The 27,324-nt window shown below is 43.7% G+C and overlaps 2 protein-coding genes across 10 annotated transcripts in view; one reads left to right on the top strand and one right to left on the bottom strand.

The window, feature by feature from the left end:
• Positions 1 to 171: 171 nt before the first annotated feature.
• On the bottom strand, positions 172 to 22,141 carry PRIM1 (DNA primase subunit 1). 3 transcript variants are annotated; one of them, XM_004053390.5, is made up of 13 exons: positions 21,961 to 22,141; positions 20,794 to 20,951; positions 16,688 to 16,794; positions 16,543 to 16,616; positions 15,827 to 15,963; positions 13,836 to 13,894; positions 12,759 to 12,868; positions 11,513 to 11,604; positions 11,202 to 11,343; positions 9,063 to 9,132; positions 8,203 to 8,294; positions 3,960 to 4,058; positions 172 to 1,550 (listed from the first exon to the last, which is right to left on the bottom strand). In XM_004053390.5, the coding sequence occupies exons 1-13, from the start codon at positions 22,061 to 22,063 to the stop codon at positions 1,531 to 1,533; spliced, it is 1,263 nt and encodes a 420-aa protein (XP_004053438.1). In that variant the 5' UTR covers positions 22,064 to 22,141; the 3' UTR covers positions 172 to 1,530. The 3 variants fall into 3 exon arrangements, with proteins under 3 accessions (XP_004053438.1, XP_055215304.1, XP_055215305.1); XM_055359329.1 differs by lacking the exon at positions 172 to 1,550 and adding an exon at positions 1,589 to 3,565 and having other exon boundaries at positions 21,961 to 22,079; XM_055359330.2 differs by lacking the exons at positions 172 to 1,550; positions 21,961 to 22,141 and adding exons at positions 1,589 to 3,565; positions 21,270 to 21,732.
• LOC101153072 (17-beta-hydroxysteroid dehydrogenase type 6) overlaps positions 21,980 to 27,324 on the top strand; it is a 37,857-nt gene continuing 32,512 nt past the window's right edge. For 3 of the 7 annotated variants that reach the window (XM_063694616.1, XM_063694617.1, XM_019039148.3), the window contains exon 1: positions 22,251 to 22,346. The gene's annotated coding sequence lies outside the window, so the exon portion shown is untranslated. Of the gene's footprint in view, positions 22,084 to 22,154; positions 22,347 to 27,324 lie in introns of those variants that run through there. The other 4 variants (XM_055359332.1, XM_019039147.3, XM_055359333.1 and 1 more) reach the window with 4 other exon arrangements.

The raw sequence follows: 27,324 nt of genomic DNA, 5'->3' as shown, positions 1-27,324 counted from the left end.
AGCCTGACAGCTTGCTTCTCAATGTTTCTCGGAAGACAGAATATAAACTAGAATGACTGTTTTGTTTAGATTAGTTGTAAAACAGGGCAAGAGAAATCGGACACATTAGAACCCATCTCACAAAATCAAACTTTGAAAACTGAAGTACCTAGATACATAAAAAGTCCCAAGTATTTTCACAAGTTTAATACGTTTTATTTATTTTATAATTTTTATTTATGTTGCCCAGGATGGAGTGCAGTGGCATGATCTCAGCTCACTGTAACCTCCACCTCATGGGTTCAGGCGATTCTCTTGCCTCAGCCTTCTTAGTAGCTGGGATTACAGGTGCCCGCCACCACACCTGGCTAATTTTCTTGTATTTTTAGTGGAGACTGGGTTTCACCATGTTGGCCAGGCTGGCCTTGAACTCCTGGCCTCAGTCGGGTGTGGTGGCTCACACCTGTAATCCCAGCACTTTGGGAGGCCGAGACAGGCAGATCACGAGGTCAGGAGATCAAGACCATCCTGGCTAACATAGTGAAACCCCGTCTCTACTAAAAATACAAAAAAAATTAGCTGGGCGTGGTGGCGGGCACCTGTAGTCTCAGCTGTTTGGGAGGCTGAGGCAGGAGAATGGCGTGAGCCCGGCAGGCAGAGCTTGCAGTGAGCCAAGATCGTGCCACTGCACTCCAGCCCGGGTGACAGAGCAAGACTCTGTCTCAAAAAAAAAAAAAAAAGAACTCCTGGCCTCAAGTGATCTGCCTGTCTTGGCCTCCCAAAGTGTTGGGATTACAGGTATGAGCAACTGTGCCTGGCCCTCTAGATATAATTAAATGTCTAAAACTTAAGGACAAAACCATCATTCACCCAAACATATGACGTATCAAGTGAGCTGAGATGACAGTCCTATTACTGCTCACTTACCTCTATATATGGCAACTAGTAGAACTGGGTATTTATATCAGAAGCCTTAGAATTATCCTTGTAGAATATTGAATTTTACAAAATTATCTGCAATCCACTTATGCCTCCTTTTATTTCTCCTTCCAGGAACCTTGACACTCTCCTTGGTCGTCTCAGGAAATCTTACTTTTTTTTTTGTTTTGTTTTGTTTCTTTTTTGAGATGGAGTCTCGCTCTGTCGCCCAGTGGCTGTGATCTCAGCTCACTGCAACCTCTGCCTCCTGGGTTCAAGCAATTCTCCTGCCTCAGCCTCCCAAGTAGCTAGGATTACTGTATGCACCACCACACCCGACTGATTTTTGTAGTTTTAGTAGAGATGGGGGTTTCGCCATGTTGGCCAGGCTAGTCTCGAACTACTGACCTCAGGTGATCCGCCTGCCTCGGCCTCCCAAAGTGCTGGGATTACGGGCGTGAGCCACTGCACCTGGCCAGGAAATCTTTTCAACATAAATTATTTCTCAAGGAAAATTTACTTTGAGGTTTAAGACACATATATAGTTCTGCCATATTTATTAAATGGCTCTTGAAGTATTTGATCTGTGGTTGAAGGCAGAAGATATCCACAATGGTTTGAGGAGCTCTGTCTTCAGAAATCTTTTTGTAAATCTAAAATAGAATAGATAATATATGGAAGAACAGCAAAGGAAAACAAAACAAAGCCCATTTATTTTTACATTCTTTTTTGCCTAATGCTTCTATTTAACACACATCATGCACAAAGATTTGCTTACACATTTGCTGAAGTCCACATCATAGGCTGAGCTAGTATGGAACAGTGAGGATACAAAGGACTTAATATGGCCAGTTGCAATGGCAGCTTCAACCAGGCTTTCCAAGCTCAGAGTTGTTGTTCATCCAGTAATCACACATATGAGTGTCTACTGAGTAGAGCATTATCTTAGGCACTACTGCTTAAACCATCACATATTTAAATAAAAAATGAAGTGGCAAGATAATTTGTATTGCTATAACATTGTCACAGTTTTCTAGAGTATCCTTCATCTCTTGAATAATATTCAATCTGCTGACTTTTTTCGTATTGGCTTATACATATGCTCATATGTCTCCCATTTAGAGTACCCTTCATTTGACACTGCTATCCTCTTTGTGTTTCTTTCCAGTTATTATATGCAGCAGGATTTTATTAGTTTCCTACTGTACCTGACACTTGATAATCTTGCACTTTTCTTTCCCCTGGCTTCTATAACATTTTCCCTTCCATCTTTCATCTCTTCACTTCTAAATCATTAGCAAGTCTCAAGGATGGTTCCAGTATTTGCACCTTTCGGAGATCTCCAGTGCTACTGTTCTAGTGGCAATAGCGCAATTGGCCTCTTGGGCTCTATTCTAGTCCCTGTCTTGCCCAGATTTATCTTTCTAGATAAAAACTACAAATCATGGCATTCCCTTCCTCAGAACTTTTAAAAGCTTCCTATTAAGCCCAAAACCAAGCCCAAACACATAAGCTTGGAATTCAAGGCCATTCAGTTTGCTTCTTTGGATTTATAGCCCATCACTTCTTGACACACCATATACTAGATTAGCTGTACTACTTGATGGCTTCCAGAGTAACTGGATGCTTTCCTGTCTGTCTTTGCTCTTGCTGTTCCTTCAAGAATGAACAACCCTTGGCCTTTTTCCACCTCCATACCCTTATCTTATCATATTTCTGCTTGTGGAAATCCTTCTCATACCTTATGGTATAGTATATTGGCATTAGGGATTAGAAATTTTTTTTTTTTTGAGATAGTGTCTTGCTCTGTTGCCCAGGCTGGAGTGCAATGGTGCGATCTTGGCTCACTGCAACCTCCACCTCCCGGCTTCAAGCGATTCTCCTGCCTCAGCCTCCCAAGTAGCTGGGATTACAGGCGCACAATACCATGCCTGGCTAATTTTTGTATTTTTAGTAGAGACGGGGTTTCACCGTGTTGGCCAGGCTGGTCTTGAACTCCTGACCTCAGGTGATCCACCTGCTTTGGCTTCCCAAAGTGCTAGGATTACAGGTGTGAGCCACCGTGTCCAGCCTAGGGTTTTCTTTTTTTTGAGACGGAGTTTTGCTCTTGTTGCCCAGGCTGGAGTGCAATGGCACAATTTCGGCTCACTGCAACCTCTGCCTCCTGGGTTCAAGCGATTCTCCTGCCTCAGCCTCCCTAGTAGCTGGGATTACAGGCTCCCACCACCACACCCAGCTAATTTTTTGTATTTTTGGTAGAGATGGGGTTTTACTATGTTGGCCAGGCTTGTTTTGAACTCCTGACCTCAGGTGATCCACCTGCCTCAGCATCCCAAAGTGCTGGGATTACAGGTGTGAGCCACTGCACCCGGCTAGGGATTAGAATTCTTACAGCAGCTACACTGAAAGGAGTTCAGATACCACCATTTTCATATGAAATCTCAGAGTCCATCAGATAAAATCTCTTTCTTAGCATTTTGTACTTTTTTTTTTGTATTAAGTTAGTACTTCTTTTTTTTTTTTGAGATGGAGTCTTGCTCTGTTGCCCAGGCTGGAGTGCGATGGTGTGATCTCAGCTCACTGCAACCTCCACCTCCCCGGTTCAAGCGATTCTCATGTCTCGGCCTCCTGAGTAGCTGGGATTACAGGTGCCTGCCACCATGGCCAGCTAATTTTTTGTATTTTTAGTAGAAACAGGGTTTCACCATGTTGGCCAGGCTGGTCTCGAACTCCTGATCTCAAGTGATCCAACTGCCTTGGTCTCCCAAAGTGCTGGGATTACAGGCGTGAGCCACCGTGCCTGGCCAAGTTAGTACTTCTTAAGGGCAAGGAGGCATGATGTTAATTCATCTTTGTCTCCCTTATAGACCTGATACTTAGAATGTGTTTAATAACTATGTGTTAAATTGAATTAAGGAACCTCAATTTCCAAAACATTAAGGATAGTAAGATAAATCTGTAAATTTTGGGAGGAGGGCAAAGAAAGACTAGAACTCAAAAATTGCTCATTTCTACTAATAATAAGATCTAACTAGATAGAAGGGAAAGGCATAGAGTCTTACCACTCTTCTTAAGAAGTTCTCCTTTTCGGGATTTATCCAGATTTTCAAGAAAATGTTCAAAAACTTTCACATAAGGTGCTAGACTGGTCTTCTTATAATCTAAATTATGAAGAATGTACATTATAATTAGCATACTGGCAGCAAGAATAACATGAAAACACAACTAAGTTTCTTATAAGAATTCTCTAGGGCTGCCCAATTGAAATATGAGAGAAACATACATACTTTTAAATACTATATTAGTCACATTAAAAAAGGTGAAATTATTACTGAGACAGGATTTCACTCTGTCATGTAGGCTGAAGTACAGTGGTTCCGTCTTGGCTCACTGCAGCCTCGATCTACTGGGTTCAAGGAATCCTCCCATCTCTGCTTCCTGAGTAGCTATAACTACAGGCATGTACCACCATGCCCAACCAATTTTTTTTTTTTTTTGGTATTTGTAGAGACGAGGTCTCACTCTGTTGCTCAGGCTGGTCTTGAACTCCTGAGCTCGAGTGATCTCCCAGCCTCGGCCTCTGAAAGTGCTGGGATTACAGACACATGCCACCATGCCCAGCTAAAATATTATTTTTGCATGTAATAAAAATTGAGATATATGATACTCTCTTTCATACAAGTCTTTTATATATATATATATATTTTTTTTTTTTTTTTGAGACAGAGTCTCACTCTGTTGCCCAGGCTGGAGTGCAATGGTGCGATCTCGGTTACTGCAACTTCCGCCTCCCGGGTTCAAGCAATTCTCCTACCTCAGCCTCCCGACTAGCTGGGATTACAGGTGCCCGCCACCACAATGAGCTAATTTTTTGTATTTTTAGTAGAGATGGGGTTTCACCATGTTGGCCAGGCTGGTCTCAAACTCCTGACCTCATGATTCACCCGCTTTGGCCTCCCAAAGTGCTGGGATTACAGGCGTGAGCCACCGTGCCCGGTCCATGCCTTTATTTTTGAGTCTCGCTCTGTTGCCAGGCTGGTATGCAGTGGTGCAATCTTGGCTCACCGCAACCTCCGCCTCCCGAGTTCAAGCGATTCTCCTGCCTCAGCCTCCTGAGTAGCTGGGACTATAGGTGTGTGCCACCATGCCTGGCTAAGTTTTTGTATTTTTAGTAGAGACGGGGTTTCACCATGCTGTCCAGGATGGTTTTGATCTCTTGACCTCGTGGTCCGCCCGCCTCAGCCTCCCAAAGTGCTGGGATTACAGGTGTGAGCCACCGTGCCCGGCCCCATGTCTTATTTTTGAGACACTGTCTTGCTTTTTTGCCCAGGCTAGAATGCAGTGGTGCAATTGCAGCTCACTGCAGCTTTGACTTCCCTGGCTTAAATGATCCTCCCACCTCAGCCTCCCAAGTAGCTGGGATCACAGGGAGTGCCACCACAGCTGGCTAATTTTTTATTTTTAGTAGAGACAAGGTCTTGTGTTGCTCAGGCTCTGGTCACGCCCTTTTGGAGATTATTAGAAGTTTTTACATTGAGTATTCTTGTTTTTTTTTTTTTTGAGATGGAGTCTTGCTCTGTCTCCCAGGCTGGAGTGCAGTGGGGCAATCTCGGCTTATTGCAACCTCCACCTCCTGGGTTCAAGCGATTCTTCTGCCTCAGCCTCCCGAGTAGCTAGGATTATAGGCGCCCGCCACGACGCCCAGATAATTTTTGTATTTTTAGTAAAGATGGGGTTTCGCCATGTTGGCCAGGCTGGTCTTGAACTGACCTCAGGTGATCCACCCGCCTCAGGCTCCCAAAGTGCTGGGCCTACAGGCATCAGCCACTACGCCTGGCCTGCATTAAGTATTCTTTGATTTATAAAATAGTTTAAAAAATGTACACAACAAAAAATTTAATATAGGCAGGGTGCGGTGTCTCATGCCTGTAATCCCAGCACTTTGGGAGGCCGAGGCAGGTGGATTACCTGAGGTTGTGAGTTCGAGACCAGCATGGAGAAACCCTGCCTCTAGTAAAAATACAAAAATTAGCTGGACGTGGTGGCGGACACCTGTAACTCCAGCTACTCAGGAGGCTGAGGCAGGAGAATTGCTTGAACCCAGGAGGCGGAGGTTGCAATGAGCTCAGATTGCACCATTGCACACCAGCCTGGGTGACAGAGTAAGACTTTCTCTAAAAAAAAAAAAAAAAAAAAAAAGAATATACAATTTTATTCATCCATTTAATTACATAACCTATAATGATACCCAATGGGAAAAAATGATTGAGAATAAGAAAGGAGTTTCACATAAAATTTGGATTTTAGTAGTATCCTACGTTTGCATGGAATTAAGAATCCTCATAATAGTTCTTTAAAAAGAGTAAGAAAGAAATTATACTTTTTTTTTTTGAGACGAAGTCTCACTCTGTTTCCCAGGCTGGAGTGCAGTGGCGCAACCTCAGCTCCCTGCAACCTCTGCCTCCCAGGCTCAAGTGATTCTTGTGCCTCAGCCTCCTGAATAGCTGGGACTACAGGTGTGTGCCACCATGCCTGGCTAATTTTTGTATTTTTAGTAGAGACAGGGTTTAACCATGTTGGCCAGGCTGGTCCCGAACTCCTGACCTCAGGTGATCCACCCACCTTGACCTCCCAGAGTGCTGGGATTACAGGCGTGAGCTACTGCGCCCGGCCACATAATTTTCATTTTGAGACAAGGTCTCTCTCTGACACCCAGGCTGGAGTACAGTGGTGTGGTCAAGGCTTACTGCAGCCTTAACCTCCTGGGCTCAAACAGCCTCTTGAGTAGCTGAGACCACAGGTGCCTGCCAGCATGTCTAGCTAAATTTTTTTTTTTGGAGAGACAGGGTCTCTCTGTGTTGCCCAGGGTGGTCTCAAACTCCTAGGCTCCTCTTGCCTCGGCCTCCCAAAGTGCTGGGATTACAGGTGTGAGGTGAGCAGTAAGCGAGCATTACCGCCTGAGCTCTGCCTTATGTTAGATCAGCAGAAGCACTAAATTCTCAAAGGAGCATGAACCCTATTGTGAACTGCGCATGTGAGGGATCTAGGTTGCGCACTCCCCATCAGAATCTAATGCCTGATGATCTGAGGTAAAAAAGTTTCATCCTGGAACCATCCCCAACTCCTCCCCTTCTCTTTGCAGTCCGTGCAAAAATTGTCTTCCACAAAACTGGTACCTGATGCCAAAAAGGTTGGGGAGTGCTGCGCTGCTATGCAGCATCTTTTTTTTTTTTTTTTTTGAGACAGAGTTTTGCTCCTGTTGCCCAGGCTGGAGTGCAATGGCGCGATCTTGGCTCACCGCAACCTCCACCTCCTGAGTTCAAGCAATTCTCCTGCCTCTGCCTTCCGAGCAGCTGGGATTACAGGCATGTGCCACCACAGCCGGCTAATTCGGTATTTTTAGGATAGACAGGGTTTCTCCATGTTGGTCAGGCCGGTCTCGAACTCAGGACCTCAGGTGATCAACCCACCTGGGCCTCCCAAAGTGCTGGGATTACAAGTGTGAGCCATCGCGCCTGGCCTGCAGTATCTCTTAGGTGTTAGATTTGCCTTCCATTAGCAGGAAGATTTAGAAATTCCTTAGCTTCTTCAAATTCTTTTCTTTTCTTTGTTTGTTTGAGACAGTCTCCCTCTGCCGCCCAGGCTGGAGTGCAGTGGCACAATCTTGGCTCACTGCAACCCCTGCCTCCCGGGTTCAAGCGATTCTCCTGACTCAGCTTCCCAACTAGCTGGGATTACAGGTGCCCTCCACCATGCCTGGTTGATTTTTGTATATTTAGCAGAGTTGGGGTTTCACCATGTTGGCCAGGCTGGTCTTGAACTCCTGACCTCAAGTGATCTGCCTGCCTCGGCCTCCCAAAGAGCCGGGAGTACAGGCGTGAGCCACTGCGCCCAGCCAGCTTCTTCAAATTCTTGAATATACAACTTGGTAAACAGTTTAGACATACGTTTACCATAAAACCCACCTATATGCATCAGAAACAAAGAAAAAAAGTACTGCATATATAATAGTTGTTAAATAAATAGGTGGTGAATCTCAGAGACTGATTATTCATACTTATTGATAGTTTAATCTTACAGTATAGATCCTAGCATTAGAAGTTACTTAGGAAATACATGTTGAATCAGACTGGATTCAATAACGCCACTTGGGCCGCTGTTGAAGAAAGGACACAAACATTGTATGCAGTTCCAGGACAAATGCTGATCCATTCTAGTTGAATCAGAGAATTAATTACTGGAGTGACAGATGGAGATCTATATAAAAACCCTGTATTAAAGCGAAGCTTCAAAATATTACCTTACCTCTGGTTCTATGTTTGACATCAGATTCAGCTTCATTCTCCTCTTTTTCCTCTTCATTAGTGGAAATGGCATCCAATTCACGGCAGATGAAGCTGCAAGTAACAGAACAAGAGAATTTTGTTTTTGTTTTTGTTTTTGAGACGGAGTCTTGCTCTGTTGCCAGGCCGGAGTGTGGTGGTGCGATCTTGGCTCACTGCAACCTCTGCCTCCCAGGTTCAAGTGATTCTTCTGCCTCAGCCTCCCAAGTAGCTGGGACTACAGGCGTGTGCCACCAAGCGCAGCTAATTTTTGTATTTTTAGTAGAGACAGGGTTCCACCATGTTGGCCAGGATGGTCTCGATCTCTTGACCTTGTGATCCACGCGCTTTGCCCTCCCAAAGTGTTGGGATTACAGGCATGAGCCACCGCGCCTCACCACGAACAAGAGAAGTTTAATGTTGGTTTCTGGTCAGCATTATCCAGTGTATAATAGCATGTGAATCCCATAAAATTTACTGTAAAAAAATTATGTGGCCAACTAAATTTGGGATATTCTAAACACCATGATCTCTTCTTGGAGTTTTTCATGCATATTATCATATGAAAGACTGTGAAATACTGTAGTAAAAGATACTTTTAATCTGTTTAAGTCAGAATTTCCTAAATTTACTTGACCTTAAAATCTTTTTCTTACATAACAGCAGGTGAAAATCTTGTATTGTTCTATTAGGGCATCGTCATCTAACCTTTGAACCTTATTTGGTTTCCATAACCAAATATACCATTCCCATGCAACTACTTCTCTAAGGAGGCTAATTCAATTTATTTAAAATTCATAACAACAATTACAAACAAGGAGTGATCAATGATCTGAAACATACCTTATGGTCGGAACAGTAAATGGATCAAACTGATCCACTTTCTGCAAATCAATAGGCACAGATATGCGACCTGTAAGACACAGAAGTTATAAACTGATGATTGTGGACTATAAATCATTATAGGCATCTCCTACAGGTTATTTTTGGTTAAAATTTTTATTTAAGGCTTAGACAAAGGGTTAAACTTATCTGTTAAGAAGAGTATTTAGAAATATAAATTACTTTCACATTAGTTGTGCCCTTACTCTTTTTTAGAGTTAATGCCTCACTTTGTCACCCATGCTAGAGTACAGTAGCATGGTCATAGCTCACTGCAGGCTTGATGTCCTGGGCTCAAGTGATCCTCCCACCTCAGTTGTCTCCCAAAGTGCTAGGATTATAGATGTGAGCTACTGCTCCTGGCCTGGCCAGTTTTTCAATTTTTGTTGAGTTGGGGTCTCACTATGTTGCCCAGAACTCCTGGCCTCAAACAATCCTCTTGCCTCAGCCTCCTGAGTTGCTGGGATTACAGGTGTGAATGACCACGTCCAGCATGCCTTTTATTTCTCTTTAAAAAACCAGCCAGGTGCAGTGGCTCACGCCTGTAATCCCAGCACTCTGGGAGGCTGAGGAGGGTGGATCACGAGGTCAGGAGTTCAAGACCAGCCTGGCCAAGATGGTGAAACCCCGTCTCTACTAAAAATACAAAAATTAGCTGGGTGTGGTGGCGGGTACCTGTAATCCCAGCTACTTGGGAGGGTGAGGCAGAGAATTGCTTGAACCTGGAAGGCAGAGGCTGCAGTGAGCCAAGATCGCGCCACTGTACTCCAGCCTGGGTGACAGAGTGGGACTCTGTCTCGAAAAAAAAAGGAAAGAAAAAAAACAAAAACCAAAACCAAAAAGCAAATGTGAAGACTGTTGAGCTATTTCCCAGTTGCTCTTATCCCTACTTTTATTTCTATATTTAGAAATAAAGTATATTTAAATATTCCATATTTAAGTTCAGAACAATCTCAGAGTTAGTGAGTCCTGAAAATAGAACAAAATAGATGGAACTATTATATTTACATTGGCTTGGTTTATTTGAGATCAGTACAGATACCCACACGTCAGACACCTTTAAAAAGCATTTAGGAAATAAAATAGAAATTCCTCTACTCTTTTATAATACCCCCCAGGATACCATATAGAATTTAACACATCTCAAAAATGACATAATGAGGCTGGGCGCAGTGGCTCTTGTCTGTAATCCCAGCACTTTGGGAGACTGGGGTAGGTGAATTGCTTGAGCTCAAGAGTTCAAGACCAACCTGGGCAACATGGCAAAACCCTGTCTACAAAATATTAGCTGGCTGTGGTAGCACGTGCCTGTAGTACCAGCTACTCAGGAGGGTGAGGCAGAAGGATCGCTTGAGCCGATCGGTGAGCCGAGATTCCACCAGTGCACTCCAGCCTGGGTGACAGAGTGAGACTCTTTCTCGAAAAAAATTTTTTTTTTTTTTTTTGTCAGTGCTAGGAGTAGAGTTCATTTCATTTCTTTCTTTTTTTCTTTTTTTTGAGACAGGGTCTCACTCTGTTGCCCAGGCTGGAGTGCAGTGGCACCATCACAGCTCACTGCAGCCTCAACTTCCCAGGCTCAAGTGATCCTCCTGCCTCAGCCTCTTGAGTAGCTGGAACTACCGGCATGCACCACCACGTCTAGCTAATTTTTGTATTTTTTGTAGAAAGGGTGTTTAGACATGTGGCCTAGGCTGGTGTTAGACTCTGGGGCTCAAGTGATTTGCCCACCTTGCCCTCCTCAAGTGCTGGGATTACAGGAGCAAGCCAACACATACAGTCACACACAATTTTTTTTTTATGACCTTGGATGGGTTACATCTTGGGCCACCGTTTTCTCATCTGTACAACGAGAGCTGTTGTCCTAAGATTTTGACGGTCCTCTCCAAATCTAATATGGAACCTCAGAAACCCAACTGAAAAACAGTTACATAGTAGAAACTCATCTGGTAGCTACTTAACTGACTTAGGTATTAGGTGACAGAGCAATTCTTCTACCTTTAAATCATAGACATTATATATATTCAGACCTAATGCCATGCTTACTAAAGCCAGTAGCAACTCATTTTTCTTTTAGTTTTCCTTAGTTTCCTTGTGTAGTACCTGTTTTAGGATGAACACTAAAAGGGCTCTTCAGTAGATGATTGATTCCTTTGCTGACATTGATATCCAGCCGTGGAAAACAGTACTGGAGCATAATCTCCCACTCCAGCCAGGGTCCATATTTGTCATTTTTGATGTTATTCTAAAAGCAGATACAAGGCCAACATGAGGATCAGTAGGAACTGTTGAAGATTTCTTTAAAGAAAGTTAAAAAAACGATCTTCAACCACCTTTAACTGACTAGGCAAAGCAATCAATTTAATTAAGAATTGCATTATTATATCTGTAATACAGATTTCAGTGGCATATACCTGATATCTGCTGGCTACTTTCTTCAAGTGCTCCCAACGCTGAAGTGAATTGTGAGACTTTTGGAAGCGTTGTTGAAGTTCATCATGAATTGGTGATGGGTCATTAAGGAACAGACTCATTTAGGGAACATCAATGAACAATTTAGTTTTAAGTATGTATTACCACAAGGATGTCTTATAAATATTCAGAAAGTAGTTATTAACATTTCTTGAAATATAAATGTTGACTGGGCATGGTGGCTCATGCCTGTACTCCCAGCACTTTGGGAGGCTGAGGTGGGTGGATCACGTGAGGTCAGGAGTTCGAGACCAGCCTGGCCAACATGGTGAAACCCCATCTCTACTAAAAATAGAAAAATCAGCAGGGCATGGTGGTGCAAATCTGTAATCCTAGCTCCTCTGGAGGCTGAGGCAGGAAAATTGCTTAAACCTGCAAGGTGAAGGTTGCAGTGAGCTGAGATTGTGCCACTGCGCTACAGCCTGGGCAACAGAGTGAGACTCCATCTCAACAACAAAACAACCCACCCCACAAATGTTAAACTCAACAGCTGTATCCGGCCAGGCACAGTGGCTCATACCTGTATTCCCAATATTTTGGGAGGCTGAGGTGGGTGGATCATTTGAGACCAGCTTGGCTGACATGGTGAGACCCCGTCTCTATAAAAACACAAAAATTAGCTGGGCGTGGTGGCGTGTGCCTGCAGTCCCAGCTATTTGGGAGGCTGAGGCATGAGAATTGTTTGAACCCGGGAGGCGGAGGTTGCAGTAAGCCAAGATCACACCACTGCACACTCCAGCCTGGGCAACACAGTAAGACTCCGTCTTAAAAAAAAAACAACAACAAAACAACAAAAAAACCCCAAACCAAACCAACACCAGTTGTATCATTGAAATCTTCCCCTGTAAAAATACAGTGATGATATAACAGAAAGAATGCCAAAATAACTATAAGGTATGATGTAAAGTTTTCCCTGGTCTGCATGTATTTTGACTATGTAATTCACCATTCTTCAGCTGTTAATTCTAGGACCAACTTCCAAAATGAGAAAACTGATTTGCAACATGGCCCCATTTTTTATTATGTTCCAGACCAGAGATACTAAAATCCAGAAATACAGGAGATATTTTGTGTAAAAAAGATTAAACTTATAAGTATATGAGAACTTACAAGCAGACATGTCTAACATTTATAATATCACAGATCAAAACAACTAGCTCACACAGAAATGATCACGGGAAAGGATATTTTCAGGAACAAGGGCTAAAATCTTATCCCAGCTTTCTTTATTTTCGAGAATATCTTGATTAACCAAGGCATATTCTTCAAAGTATTTTTTTATTATGTTTATAGATTTTCTGTAAGAACAACAATAACAAGAGTCCCAACACTGTTAGTAACACATATGCCACATAGGTATTGCTGCCATTGTGGGGAAAGCTACTGCTTATTTTCATGACATTTTCAGAACTTAACTAGGTAAAATGGGAATACTACCCTTTGCAGGGTTATGATAATTAAATGAGACACTTTTAAGGGAAAAGAACCTGGCAAAGAACCTGGCACAGAATGGGTATACAAGAAATGTTTACTTTTTAAACCTCACAACTTAGAAGGTTAATATACGCAATAAGGGTAGAAAGTAACCAACCCAGGACACCATAATACATCAGTAGTAGAATGTGGGATGCAGCCTACACTTTTCCACTGTGAACTGCTTGTATTAATATCTCAACAATCATATAATGTTTGCAGTTTACAAATATGCATCACATTTACTCTTTCACTTAATCATTGATACAACTGTGAGACAGGTAGAGTGCATGCTGTTCTCCCCATCATAGAGATAAGGAAATGGAGGCAGCAATATTTTGTCAATATTTTATCAAGATCATAGTAAGTGGCAGAATAGGAATTTTTACTCCTAATATAAGGCTTTTTCCACTATCCTAGAGAAGTAGTGAATTCAGTGGAAAAAGCATTGGAGTAGCCTTTACAGTCAGGCAGACCAGGGCATGAATCCTAAATTTAACAACTAACTTGTCGTGTGATGCCAAGCTCATTATAAAATCTCTCTAAAACTCATTTTCCTTATCTATAAATGGAGATACCATCAAGTCTCTTGTGGGGTTTTTTTGAAGAGCAATGAGAACATCTGTAAAGCACCTTTTAGGAATACTGCAGCATAAAATAGGCACTCAATTAACCATAGCTATTATTATTATAAAATGCTACCCAGCAGTGAAAATTGATAGCAAGGTAACTCTAAAGACACATGCCGGTAAATCAGACACCTTAAAGTGCATGGAGACTTTTCCAACAGACCTGATAAAAGGATGAATTTTTTCACTTAGGTGAACTTTCTTTTTAATGTCTTGACCACCCTGAAAAATAAATCATTAAAAAAGAACTTCAGGTATACAATATAAATACAGTCATGTGCAGCATAACGACATTTTAGTCATGATGGACTGCATATAAGATGGTGGGCGCAGTGGCTCACACCTGTAATCCCAGCATTTTGGGAGGCTGAAGTGGGTGGATCACCTGAGGTCAAGAGTTCAAGACCAGCCTGAATCCCATCTCTATTAAAAATACAAAAAATTAGCTGGGCATGGTGGCGCATGCCTGTAATCCTAGCTACTCGGGAGGCTGAGGCAGGAGAGTCGCTTGAACTCGGGAGGCAGAGGTTGCAGTGAGCCGAGATCGCATCATTGCACTCCAGCCAGGGTGACAAGAGCGAGACTCCATCTCAAAAAAAAAAGAAAATGATGGTGGGTCCCATAAGATTGCAATACTGTATTTTTACTGTGACTTTTCTATGTTTAGGTGTGTTTAGCTACATCAATACCTATCATTGTGTTACAATTGCCTATAGTATTGAGTACAGTAACATGCTGTACAGGTTGTAGCCTAGGAGCAATAGGTTATACCATATAGCCTAGATGTATAGTAGGCTATACCATCTGGGTCTGTGTAAGTATACTCCATGACTTTTGCAAAGTGATGTATTTCTCAGGATGTATCCTTATTGTTAAGTGATGCATAATTATAATTAAAACATTTCTAGGGCTGGACGCAGTGGCTCACACTTGTAATCCCAGCACTTTGAGAGGCTGAGGCGGGCGGATCACCTGAGGTCAGGAGTTCGAGACCAGCCTGACCAATATGATGAAACCCTGTTTCCACTTGCCAACACGCCTGGCTAAATACAAAAATTAGCCGGGTGTGGTAGCAAGTGCCTGTAATCCCAGCTACTTGGGAGGCTGAGACAGGAGAATTGCTTGAACCCAGGACGCGGAGGTTGTGGTGAGCCAAGATGGCGCCACTGCACTCCAGCCTGGGTAACAGAGCGAGACTCTGTCTCAAAAAAAAAAAAAAAAAAAAAAATTTTGTAGGCTGGATGCAGTGGCTCACACCTGTAATCTCAGCATTTTGGGAGCCTGAGGTGGGAGGATAGTTTGAGCTTAGGAGTTCAAGAACACCCTGGGCAATATAGTGAGACCTTGTTTCTGCAAAAATTTAAAAAATTGGCTGGGCATCGTGGCGCATGCCTTTAGTCCCAGCTACTCAGGAGGCTGAGGTAGAAGGGTCACTTGAGACCAGGAGGTCAAGGCTGCAGTGAGCTGTGGTCACGTTACTGTACTCCAGCCTGGGTGACAGGGTGAGACCGTGTCTCAAAAAAAAAAAACAAAAAACAAAAAACAAAAAACAAAAAAAAACAAACCAAAACCAAAACCAAACTTTAACATGTTCTATTATTTTATATATAATAAATCTATTTTATCTATTATTTTACATATGCCACAAAGGAAGATATTTATAGCAAAATAAAATGAAATATCTTAAAACATGTAGCTACTATGACTTTAAATGATCTATTGGTAAGATCATTTACTCTGCAATGTGAATGCCATTAAAGATAGTTTTAGGCCAGTGTGGTGGCTCATGCCTGTAATCCCAGCACTTTGGGAGGCTGAGGTGGGTGAATCACCTGAGGCCAGGAGTTCTAGGCCAGCCTGGCCAACACGGCGAAACCCAGTCTTTACTAAAAATACAAAATTTAGCTGGGCACAGTGGCAGGAGCCTGTAGTCCCAGCTACTCGGGAGGCTGAGGCAGCAGGATTGCTTGGACCCAGGAAGCAGAGCTTGCAGTGAGCCAAGATCATGCCATTGCAGTTCAGCCTGGGCAACAGAGTGAGAGTCCATCTCAAAAAAAAAAAAAAGATAGTTTCATTTTCTTTGACAGTAAACATATCAGGCTTGGTAACATCTAGAAACTAAAGCAATGCAAATTAGAATTAAGAGGATCTTACCTTTACAAGGCTCAAATACTCAACTATCCCAGAACGTACTGCAGAAGACAGTTTTCTAACTGATTCATCACAGACCCAACAATGAACACCTCTCCTTCCAGAATATACCCAGAGACGATGCTTAAATCCAAAGTCCTCTGAGGAAGAGAGAAATAATAGGTTTTAAAACAAATCTATAAACTCCTTAATTAATGTATATTAAATTACTTGTTGTTTCCTGTGCTCCCCATGTTCTTGCTTCATCTCTTTACCCATCCTGGTCTCTCTGCTGGGAATTTCTTTCTTTTTTAAAAAACTATTTTATTAGGCCAGGTGTGGTAGCTCACGCCTGTAATCCCAGCACTTTGGGAGGCCGAGGTGGGCAGATCACGAGGTCAGGAGTTCGAGACCAGCCTGACCAACATGGTGAAACGCTGCCTCTACTAAAAATACAAAAATTAGCTGGGCGTGGTGGCATGCGCCTGTAGTCCCAGCTACTCAAGAGGCTGAGGCAGGAGAATCACTTGAACCCAGGAGGCAGAGGTTGCAGTGAGCCGACATTGTACCACTGCACTCCAGCCTGGCTGACAGAGTGAGACTCGTCACACACACACACACACACACACACACACAAATTAATGAGATTTGATCACAAAATACAGAGACTAATAGTTAATAGTAGTCAGAGGAAAACCGATTCTTACACTTGACCCCATTCAGAAACTGCTGATACTTGCCCTTCAATGCTCTGTCAATGATGCGTATGGCCATTGTCATGAGGGTCCAGCACTTAGGACATATGTCTGCAGAACTAAAGCAGAGTCATCATTACTCATTGTCAGTGATATCACCCACCCTAACAGCAAGACACACAGTGCTCACCTACAACATCTCCTCACATCGTCATAGTCTGTCATGTCAATGTCAAATACCAGTTCTTTTTCCTGAGCCTGGAAAGCTCCCAGCTTCACTGTATTGTGTTGATTGGGCTACAAATACAAAATATTGATCAGTTTCTATAAGAGCTGCCACACTGCTAAATCTGCTTATTTTCTACACATATGGAAAAAGTTGCCAAACAGAAATAAAGAGACTATATAATGCCAACTTTATGGCAGTGAAAGTTCACTATTTTGGATCTTACACATACACAGTTGATGAGAGTCTTAACTTTCACCAACTTAAAGCAGGGTTTAATGAATACATATCCATCATAAATGTTTGTTGGTCAATAAGGATAATAATGAAGCTGTTTTTAGTTTTCTGACAAGGGAACGTATACAAATAATGGCCTATTGCAAGGTGTTTTAAGAACGTTTACTTGTTACCATACATACAAGTATTTAAAATTTTTCAATAATTCAAAAAGATCTCCCCAATTAGTTTGAATTGAGACTTTATTATAAAGAGGCTATGAGAAGCTGGGCACGGTGGCTCATGCCTGTAATCCCAGCACTTTGAGAGGCTGAGGCAGGCAGATCACTTGAGGTCAGGAGTTCGAAACCAGCCTGGCCAATATGGTGAAACTGTCTCCCTACTAAAGATACAAAAATTAGCCGGGTGTGATGGCATATGCCTGTAGTCCCAGCTACTTGGGAAGCTGAAGCAGGAGAATCATTGAACCCGGGAGGTGGAAGTTGCTGTGAGTCAAGATCACGCCACTGCACTCCAGCCTGGGTGACAGAGCGAGACTGTCTCAAAAAAAAGAACCTGAGAGGGTAATTCCACCATAAGTTTTTATAACTGTAAGTCAGAAGGGAGTGATTACTGAGGAGATTCATAAAACTAAATCTTAGGCTGTCAGTAAGGAAAGATAAGAGGCGCAACCCAATTTATACCTCAGAACCCCCAAAAGGCTCAGGGATAGGTGATACCAGGTATTGCTGGAATGAGTAAGTGCGTGTTTAGTGAAGCTGAGATGAAAAACAGGAAGATTTTTCAAGGCCACCCTTGACTGAAGGAAAAAAAAAAGGAGGATTGGTTCAAAGCATAGTTAAGAAGCAGTTAGCTACCCAGATTCGTACACTTAGCTTGCAGAGCTAGGTGACTGCTCTTTCATTTCCCTGGCAGAAGACACCTGAATTATTTTCTGGAGAGCATAAAACAGAAGGTCCCTGGACTTGGACAACAAGTACAATTGAAGAGTGTGTTGTATTGATATTACAAATTGATATTAGGGGAATAATTAGACATTTATATGTGGAATGTTAAGACCCAGCCCTTTCCACCCACTTCTGTACTCTTCCACTACCAACTCAGGCAGGAAGCTAGAAGATTCCTCTCTAAATAATCTGATCAGGGCTGGGCGCAGTGGCTCACGACTGTAATCCCAGCACTTTGGGAGGCTGAGGCGGGCAGATCACGAGGTCAGGAGATCGAGACCAACCTGGCTAACATGGTGAAACCCCATCTCTACTAAAAATACAAAAAATTAGCCAGGCATGGTGGCACACACCTGTAATCCCAGCTACTCGGGAGGCTGAGGCAGGAGAATCGCTTGAACCCGGGAGGCGGAGGCTGCAGTGAGCCGAGATCATGCCACTGCACTCCAGCCTGGATGACAGAGCGAGACTCTGTCTCAAAAAAAAGCTTTAGCTAAAAGAAAGTGGTTGCTTCTGGGTCTGGGTGTGGTAGCTCATGCTTGTAATCCCAGCATTTTGGGAGGCCAAGGCAGGTGGATCACTTGAGGTCAGGAGTTCGTGACCACCCTGGCCAACATGGCAAAACCCCGTCTCTACTAAAAAACACAAAAATTAGACAAGTGTGGTGGTGTGCGCCTATAATCCCAGCTACCCGGGAAGCTGAGGTGGGAGAATCGCTTGAAACTGGGAGGCAGAAATTGCAGTGAGCTGAGACGAGCCACTGCACTCCAGCCTGGGCAAGAGAGCTAGACTCGTCTCAACAAAAGAAAGAAAGAAAGAAAGTGGTTGCTTCTGGGTAGCAAAAAATGAGGGGGAAGGGTAGCAGAATTTTTTTTAGACAGGGTCTCACTCTGTCGCCCAGGCTGGAGTGCAGTGGCGTGATCTTGACCCACTGCAGCCTCCACCTACCGGGTTCAAGCAATTCTCCTGCCTCAGCCTCCTGAGTAGCTGGGACTGTAGGCATGTGCCACCATGCCCGGCTGTTTTTGTATTTTTTGGTAGAGACACAGTTTTACCATGTTGGCCAGGCTGGTCTTGAACTCCTGACCTCAAGTTATCTGCTCGCCTCAGCCTCTCAAAGTGCTAGAGTTACAGGTGTGAACCACCGGCCCAGCCTGGTAGCAGATTTTTTAAAAGCCGAATAGAAGTACTTGATTTTGTAAACCATGTGCATACATAACTGATAAAAATCACAAAACAAAACACAAAAAGTAAATAAAGGTCTATAGATGCTTCTGTCTTGGCCCAAGAAAAAAATGAGACGTTTTCTCCCTTTAGAAATTAAGGAGAAGGAAGTAGAGAGTGGCACCCTAACCCTTCTTAGAAGTTCATTTTCAGTTTTATTCTCAACCTATAAAGGGGAAGTAAAACAACTCCAAAGTATTTTTTTCTGCCTGCCTTTTATTACCTCTTCTCCCCTTACTTTGATGATGAGAGACGGGTCTGGGATTTAGAGTCAGAAACCCTGGGTTTAAGTGCCAGCTCTATCATTTAGAAATTGTGTGTGAGCTTGAGCAAACTATTCAAGTTCTCTGGGCCTGTTTCCTCCTTCGTAAAAAGAATGAGGATTGATACAAGAAACAAGTTATATAACATGAAAAACTCCACATAAAAGCTATTATGCTATGTATGTATTCCCTCCACCCACCAGTGTATATATTTGAGAAGGGGAAGAAGGGCAATTTTGGTTTGTTCATTCACTCAACAAATATTTATAGTGTACTGTCTCTTGCCAGGCACTCTTCTAGGGTACTTAGAATATACCAGTGGCAGGGGGTGGGAGGAGTGGCAGGTTTTAGTAGACCTCACTGAGAAGGTGCTATTTGAGCAAAGATTTGAAGGAGGTGAGGGGATGAACCAAGTATAGAAATGGGTTTTAGGCAGTGGAAACAGCTTGAGCAAGGGTCAGTGTGGCAGGAATGAATGAGGGGGAGAGAAGGACTTTTAGTCAGTGAAATGAGCAGCCACCAGAGAATGTTTTCAGCAGAGGAATCACAGATTCTGAGTTGTTTTAAAAGGATTACTCTAGCTTCTGTATTGAGAATGGACTCTAGATTCTACAAAGGCAAACTGTTAGGAGGTTTTTACAGTAATTCAGATGAGATGATAATGTTGGTAGCACTGGTAGTAGTGGCTGGATTTTAGATACACTTATGGTAGAGCCAAAGGGATTTCCTAATAGAATGGGTATGGGAATGTGAGAAAGAGATGAATCAAGAATAACTCCAGGGGTATGAAGGAAAAAGAATATAAATGTTTATTATGACTGAACTGTACACTTAAACGTGGTAAAGATAATAAATTTTATATGTATATTTGACCTCAATAAAAATAAACAATTAAAAGAAAAAAAGAATAACTTCCATGGTGGGAGAGAATGTAATTCTCTTTTATTTCCCTCTTTTTTTTTTTTTTTTTGAGGCCAAGTCTCGCTCTGTCGCCCAGACTGGAGTGCAATGGCGCGATCTTGGCTCACTGCAACCTCCGCCTCCTGGGTTCAAGCGATTCTCCTGCCTCAGCCTCCTCAGTAGCTGGGATTACAGGCGCGTACCACCACGCCCAGCTAATTATTTCCCTTTCCTAAATCATGTCGACTTCCTCTTCCTAGTAGCTAGATACTCAATTTTTTTGTCCCAGTAAAAATGCAACCAATTCACTCCCAAATGATTTCATCAGTAATGCAGAATGTCAAAGAACAAAAAAGGATTAATCACTTGCCAAACAATTAAAAAGTGGCTTTTCATCTAGAATAAACTCTAAAAATTTAATCTCAAAACGCAAGAGGAATCAACCCATTCTTGGTTTACAAAATAAAACAACAAAATATATTAAAAAAATATTTCTTACTCTGTGAGAATATACTGCGCCTATATCAATCTTGTATGGATTCATTTTCTGCATCTCCTTTTCCAGATCACTCTGGTTGTTGAAGGATTGGTAGCGAATGTAAATATCATCTTTCAATGTGAATGAAAATTCACGGTGTTGAAAGTAATTCTTTATCACTGCAAAATAAATGTACATTTTAAAGTTAATTTGCTACTTTATTTGGCTCAGGGCATTATAATTTTAGCCAATGAGTTTTTTTTTTTGGTGAGGGAATCTTGCTTGCTTCCTGCTCTGTCGCCCAGACTGGAGTGCAGTGGCTCGATAAAGGCTCACTGCAACCTCCGCCTCCCGGGTTCAAGGGATCCTACCACCTCAGCCTCCCGAGGCTGTAGCTGGGACTACAGGCATGCGACCCACCATGCCCAGATAATTTTTGTATTTTTTGTAGAAACGGGGTTTCACCATGTTGGCCAGGCTGGTCTCGAATTCCTGACCTCAGGTAATCCGTACTCCTCGGCTTTCCAAAGTGCTGGGATTATAGGCGTAAGCCACGGCACTCGGCCCGAGAAGATGTTTTTAATGAGCCCCCGATGCTCAACACCGTGGTAGATGTAAAAGAAAAACAAAACAAAATCCACATGACCTAGTCCCTAATTTGAAAGCAGTTACCATTCCGTATTTGCTAGGGAACGGTACAAAAGATGAAACAGATGCATAAATATTTTAAATATGTAATGCCACCCCTCTCTCCTCGATTCGCACTAATAAATTCAGCTGCAAGGAAGAAAGTATTTCTCTTCCTCTGAGAGAGGCTCTTCCGCTCCTGATGCAAACCATGCCTCAGCAGCTTCACGCTACGCCCCAGCAACCCCCTGGGCACCGCTGCAGGTAAACGGGGCACCTAATGTGAGCCTGACCACGCAGAGGTAGGAGCGGCGGCTCTTTTTTTTTTTTTTTTTTTTTTTTTTTTTTTTTTTTTTTTACCGCGTGGCCGCAGGCTGGCTTATTATATCCTCTCTCGGCCCATTTACACCTAGGAAGTGGTGGGGCGGGCTCGAGAGAGCAAATGAAGGCGCGCGGCACAAAGCCTGGTGCACAGAAGGCGCTTCATATTGTCATTCTAAGGACACCCCGCCTCCAACCTCCTCACACTCCGCTCCCGAACCCATTCCTCGCCTCCATCACCTCCACCGTAGTTGAGCCAGCGATAGTACTGAGAGTAGGGAAAGAGCCTCCGGTAATAAAGTTTAAGCAGCTCGGGCAGCTCGGTGGGGTCAAACGTCTCCATTGAGCGCGGAACTCGCCACGGTAAGGATTACCACAGGAATTGGCGGGAACAGCACGGCCGGCGGCCGCGCGACTGCGCAGGCGCTTAGGGCCGAGGTCGGCTGTCTGACCCGGCGGCCCGCAGTCGGCCGGGGCCGCCGGGAGTTGTAGTTCCCACTTGGTGCGGGCGGGGGCTGCGGGAGACGCAGCAGTTTGCGCTCTGCCCACGCGTTCGGGCACTAGGGCCACCGCTCTTGTGGGCAGAAGGCCGCGTCCATTCCAGGAAGAGGATCTTCTCCGGAAATGTGAGACCTATAGCATATTGATTTAGGTTATTAAGATGAAGTAAAAAGGATGCTCCACGTGAACTTTTTGGATGTTTTAGAAATAACACCAGTATCTTTTTTTTTTTTTTTTTTTTTGAGACGCAGTCTCGCTCTGTTGCCCAGGCTGGAGTGCAGTGGCGCGATCTCGGCTAACTGCGAGCTCCGCCTCCCGGGTTCACGCCATTCTCCTGCCTCAGCCTCCCGAGTAGCTGGGACTACAGGCGCCAGCCACCACGCCTGGCTAATTTTTTAAAATTTTTTTATTTTTAGTAGAGACGGGGTTTCATCGTGTTAGCCAGGATGGTCTCGATCTCCTGACCTCGTGATCCGCCCGCCTCAGCCTCCCAAAGTGCTGGGATTACAGGCGTGAGCCACCAAGCCTGGCCGACACCAGTATCTTTTAAAAACGTTTGTAGGCAGGCGCAGTGGCTCATGCTTGTAACGTCAGCACTTTGGGAGGCCAAGGCAGGAGGATCGCTTGAGGCCAGGAGTTCGAGACCGGTTGGGGCAACATTGTGAGATCTCTGTCTACACACACACACACACACACACACACTCACACACAACTAGCCAGGTGTAGTTGCGTGCGCCTGTAGTCCCAGCTACCCTAGAGGCTGAAGGGTGGGGGGCGGGGAGTGGGGGGAGGGGGCAATCAATCTCTTGAGCTTGGGAGGTCCAGGCTGTTGTGAGCCATGATAGTGCCACTGCACTCCAGTCTGGGCAACAGAGAAAGACCGTGTCTAAAAAAAAAAAAGTTTTGGAAATTAGTTCTTCATGGAATTTCATGAATTACTGGATCCAATATGTGGAAATAAACAAATAACCAAATGAGAAAAGCATAGGCTATTTATTCAGAGCTTACTATAGCAAGGGAGTCAGCCATCATCACTTGCATTTGGTAGGACTCAAAGGCAGGCAGAGGAATAGGAAAGCTTTATAAAAAAGGGAAGCCGTCAAGGTATTCTTTGATTGGAGGCTGTTGGCATGGAGAAGCTGTACCTGGGCTAACTAGTAGTAGGATGCGGTATGTGATTGGTTTAGGGGTGGGTGTTTGGCTTTCTTTGGTTGGACCTATGTTGGAAGCTGTTAAGGAAGCTGTAGGATACTAGTTAAGGCATTTGGGCCCATTGCTACAGGGGTTGTTGTTTGGCCTCCAGGATCATCATTAGAGATAGCAGTTTGACTTTATACAAGTCTGACTTGTAGCAAGCTTGCTTCCTGTGCTGTTTATTATAGATAAGGGGGCTGGTTTCCCCAGCAGGTTGCTGTAGATTGTGGGTCAGAGTTCTGTTTTTATATATGGTCTGGCTGCTGTTCATATATTCAGTCTCTCAAATAGAACACCCAGGTATAAAAAAATATGAATTATAGGAAGCTTGCAGAATCATGGAGAGCTTTACAAGTATGAAGGGAACCCATCTGCTATTGATGTGGAGATCTGCCAATCACTCTTACTGTGTAATGATACCTTATGAAAATTGTGGGCTAGAGTGGGCAGTCACATGAATAACATGTCACATGAAAAACATAGTTTTATTTTATTTTACTTATTTTTTTGAGACAGAGTCTCGCTCTGTCGCCCAGGTTGGAATGCAGTGGCACAATCATGGCTCACTGCAACCTTGGTCACCCAGGCTCAAGCAATTCTCATGCCTCAGCCTCCCAAATAGCTAGGATTACAGGTGTGCACTGCCACACCCAGCTAACTTTTGTATTTTTAGTAGAGACAGGGTTTCACTATGTTGGCCAGGCTGGTCTCAAACTCCTGGCCTCAAGTGATCCACCTGCTTTGGCCTCCTAAAGTGCTGGGATTACTAGTGTGAGCCACTACCTCTAGCCTTGTCTAGCACTTTTATCTTATGGAGATGGCTTCTGTCCTTAAACCTCATGAACCAACTTCTGCTGGCTTCAAACTTCTGCAGCTTTCTCACCTGTCTCAGCTTTCATATAATTAAAGAGAGTAACCTTGCTGTGGGTGAGGCTTTGGCTTAAGGGAAGTTATGGCTGGTTTGATCTTCTATTCAGCACACTAAAAGTTTCTCCATATCAGCAATAAGGCTGTTTCACCTTCTTATCGTTTGTGTGTTCCCTGAAGTAGCACTTGTAATTTTCTTCAGGAACTTTTCCAGGAAGGAACTTTTCCAGGCCAGGCCTGATAGCTCACACCTGTAATCCCAGCTCTTTGGGAGGCCAAGGTGGGCAGATCGCTTGAGTCAGGGAGTTCAAGACCAGTTTGGGCAACATGGCAAAACCCTGTCTCTACAAAACCAAACCAAACAAACAAAAAAGCCCAGAAAAATTAACAGGGTGTGGTGGCATGCATCTGTGGCCTCAGCTGCTCAGGAGGCTGAGGTGGGAGGATCACTTGAGTCAGACAGGGAGAGGTTGCAGTGAGCCAGTATCGTGCCATTACACTCCAGCCTGGGTGACAGAGTAACACTCTGTCTCAAATTTAAGGCCGAGTGCAGTGGCTCACGCCTGTAATGCCAGCACTTTGGGAGGCCAAGGTGGGAGGATTGCCTGAGTCCAGGAGTTTGAGACCAGCCTGGGCAACATAGCGAGACCTCATCTCTACAAAAACTACACAAATTAGCCAGGTGTGGTGGCGCAGGCCTGTGGTGCCAGCTATTTGGGAGGTTGGGGTGGGAGGATCACCTGAGCCCAGGAGGCGGAGGGTGCAGTGAGCCAAGATTAGGGCACTGCACTCCAACCTGGGCAACAGACTGAGACCTGTTTCAAAAAAACAGAACTTTTCCTTCGTATTTACAACTTGGCTAATTGCTTGGTGCAAGGGGCCTAGGTTTTGGTCTGTCTCAGCTTTCAACATTCCTTTCTCACTAAGCTTAATCATTTCTATGTTTTGATTTAAAGTGAGAGATGTGGGGCTCTTTTCGTCACTTGAATACTTAGAGGTCATTGTAGGGTTGTTAATTGGCTTAGTTTCAATATTGTTGTGTCTTAGGGAATAGGGAGGCCTAAGGAGAGGGAGAGAGAGAGGAGAACAGCATATTGGTAGAACAGTCAGAACACACACATTTGTTGATTAAGTTTGTCTTCTTATATAGGCACAGTTCGTTGCACCCCCAAACAATTACAATAGTACCTCAAAGATCACGGATCACCGTAACAGATACAATAATAATGAAAAAGTTTGAAATATTGCAAGGATTACCAAAATGTGACATAGAGACATGAAGCAAACACATGCTGTTGGAAAAATTGCACTAATAGACTCACTGTAAGTAGGGTTGCCACAAAGCTTCAATGTGTAAAAAATGCAATATCTCTGGAGCATAATAAAGTGAAGCACAATAAAATGAGGTATGCCTGTATATAGCTTTTGCCATGATGTCAGGTACCATTTTATGAATTTATCCCTCATGAGAACTCCATGCGGTAGTTGCCAACATCATCCCTATTTTCTTTTTCTTTTCTTTTCTTATTTTTGAGACGGAGTCTTTTTCAGTCGCCCAGGCTGGAGTGCAGTGACGCGATCTTGGCTTACTGCAAGCTCCATCTCCTGGGTTCACACCATTCTCCTGCCTCAGCCTCCTGAGTGGCTGGGACTACAGGTGTCCGCCACCACGCCTGGCTAATTTTTTTTGTATTTTTTTAGTAGAGATGGGGTTTCACCATGTTAGCCAGGATGGTCTCAATCTCCTGACCTTGTGATCCACCCGCCTCAGCCTCTCAAAGTGCTGGGATTACAGGCGTGAGCCACCATGCCTAGCCTCTTTTTTTTTTTTTTTTTTTTTTAACGCTTTTCCTGTTTGGAAGAAAAAAGTGCAGCTCGCTGCCAGCAGTCATTTAATTTTACATAAGCACGCTTTTTGAGGCTGAAACAAATCTGACTGATTTCCAATGTGAAAATAAAATATAAAAACTGTTCTTGGAGTTCTTTCTCTCTCTCTCTCTCTCTCTCTTTCCTTTGAGGTAGAGTCCCGCTCAGTCGCCCAGGCTGGAGTGCAATGGTGCAATCTCGGCTCACTGCACCCTCTGCCTCCCAGGCTCGAGCCGTTCTCCTGCCTCAGCCTCCCGAGTAGCTGGGATTACAGGTGCCTGCCCACATGCCCGGCTAATTTGTGTATTTTTAGTAGAGATGGGGTTTCACCATGTTGGCCAGTCTGGTCTTGAACTCCTGTCCTGAGGCGATCCACCCACCTCATCCTCCCAAAGTGCTGGGATTACAGGTGGGAGCCACTGCGCCTGGCCTCTTGGAGTTATTTCTAAACAGAACTAACATTAAAGTCATTGGAATAATCAGAATTGTGGATTAATCAAATGAATCTTCGGCCAACAAATGTTCAAGAATGTTGTTAACATCATACATAGGAATTCAGCATTTTCTAGGATTTGACGGTTTTAATGATCAGAATTACTGTATTTTGTAAGTGGAAGTACCACTACTGAAAACAGAATGCTGTTAATAGAATGATGTCTTTTGTTTCCAAAGTCAGTAATACTAGAGCAATGTGAAAATAATAATAAAGCAAGATATTTCACGGCAAAGTTATCTCTGGATAAATGCTGCAGCTACAAGTGCTGCCAGCAAGTATTCTTGGGGCAAATGGGAAAAGGGTTAAATTTTAAATTTATTGTTATTTTTATTTTTTGTAGAGATGGGATCTCACTGTGTTGTCCAGGCTGGTCTCGAACTTCTGGGCTCAAGCAATCAGCCCACCTCGGGTATATTAAGTATATTCAGAGGAACGGGCCAGGCCAGGTGGCTCATGCCTATAATCCCAGCACTTTGGGAGGCCGAGACAGGCTGATCATGAGGTCAGGAGTTCGAGACAAGCCTGGCCAGCATAGTGAAACCCCATCTCTACTAAAAATACAAAAAAATTACTAGCCGGGCGTGGTGGCACGTGCCTGTAGTCCCAGCTACTTGGGAGGCTGAGGCAGGAGAATCGCTTGAACCAGGGAGTCGGAGGTTGCAGTGAGCTGAGATGGCGCC

The sequence above is a fragment of the Gorilla gorilla genome, chromosome 10 (genome assembly GCF_029281585.2).
Source record: "Gorilla gorilla gorilla isolate KB3781 chromosome 10, NHGRI_mGorGor1-v2.1_pri, whole genome shotgun sequence".
NCBI classification, from domain to species: domain Eukaryota; kingdom Metazoa; phylum Chordata; class Mammalia; order Primates; family Hominidae; genus Gorilla; species Gorilla gorilla.
This window is presented reverse-complemented; position numbering and strand designations above follow the sequence as displayed.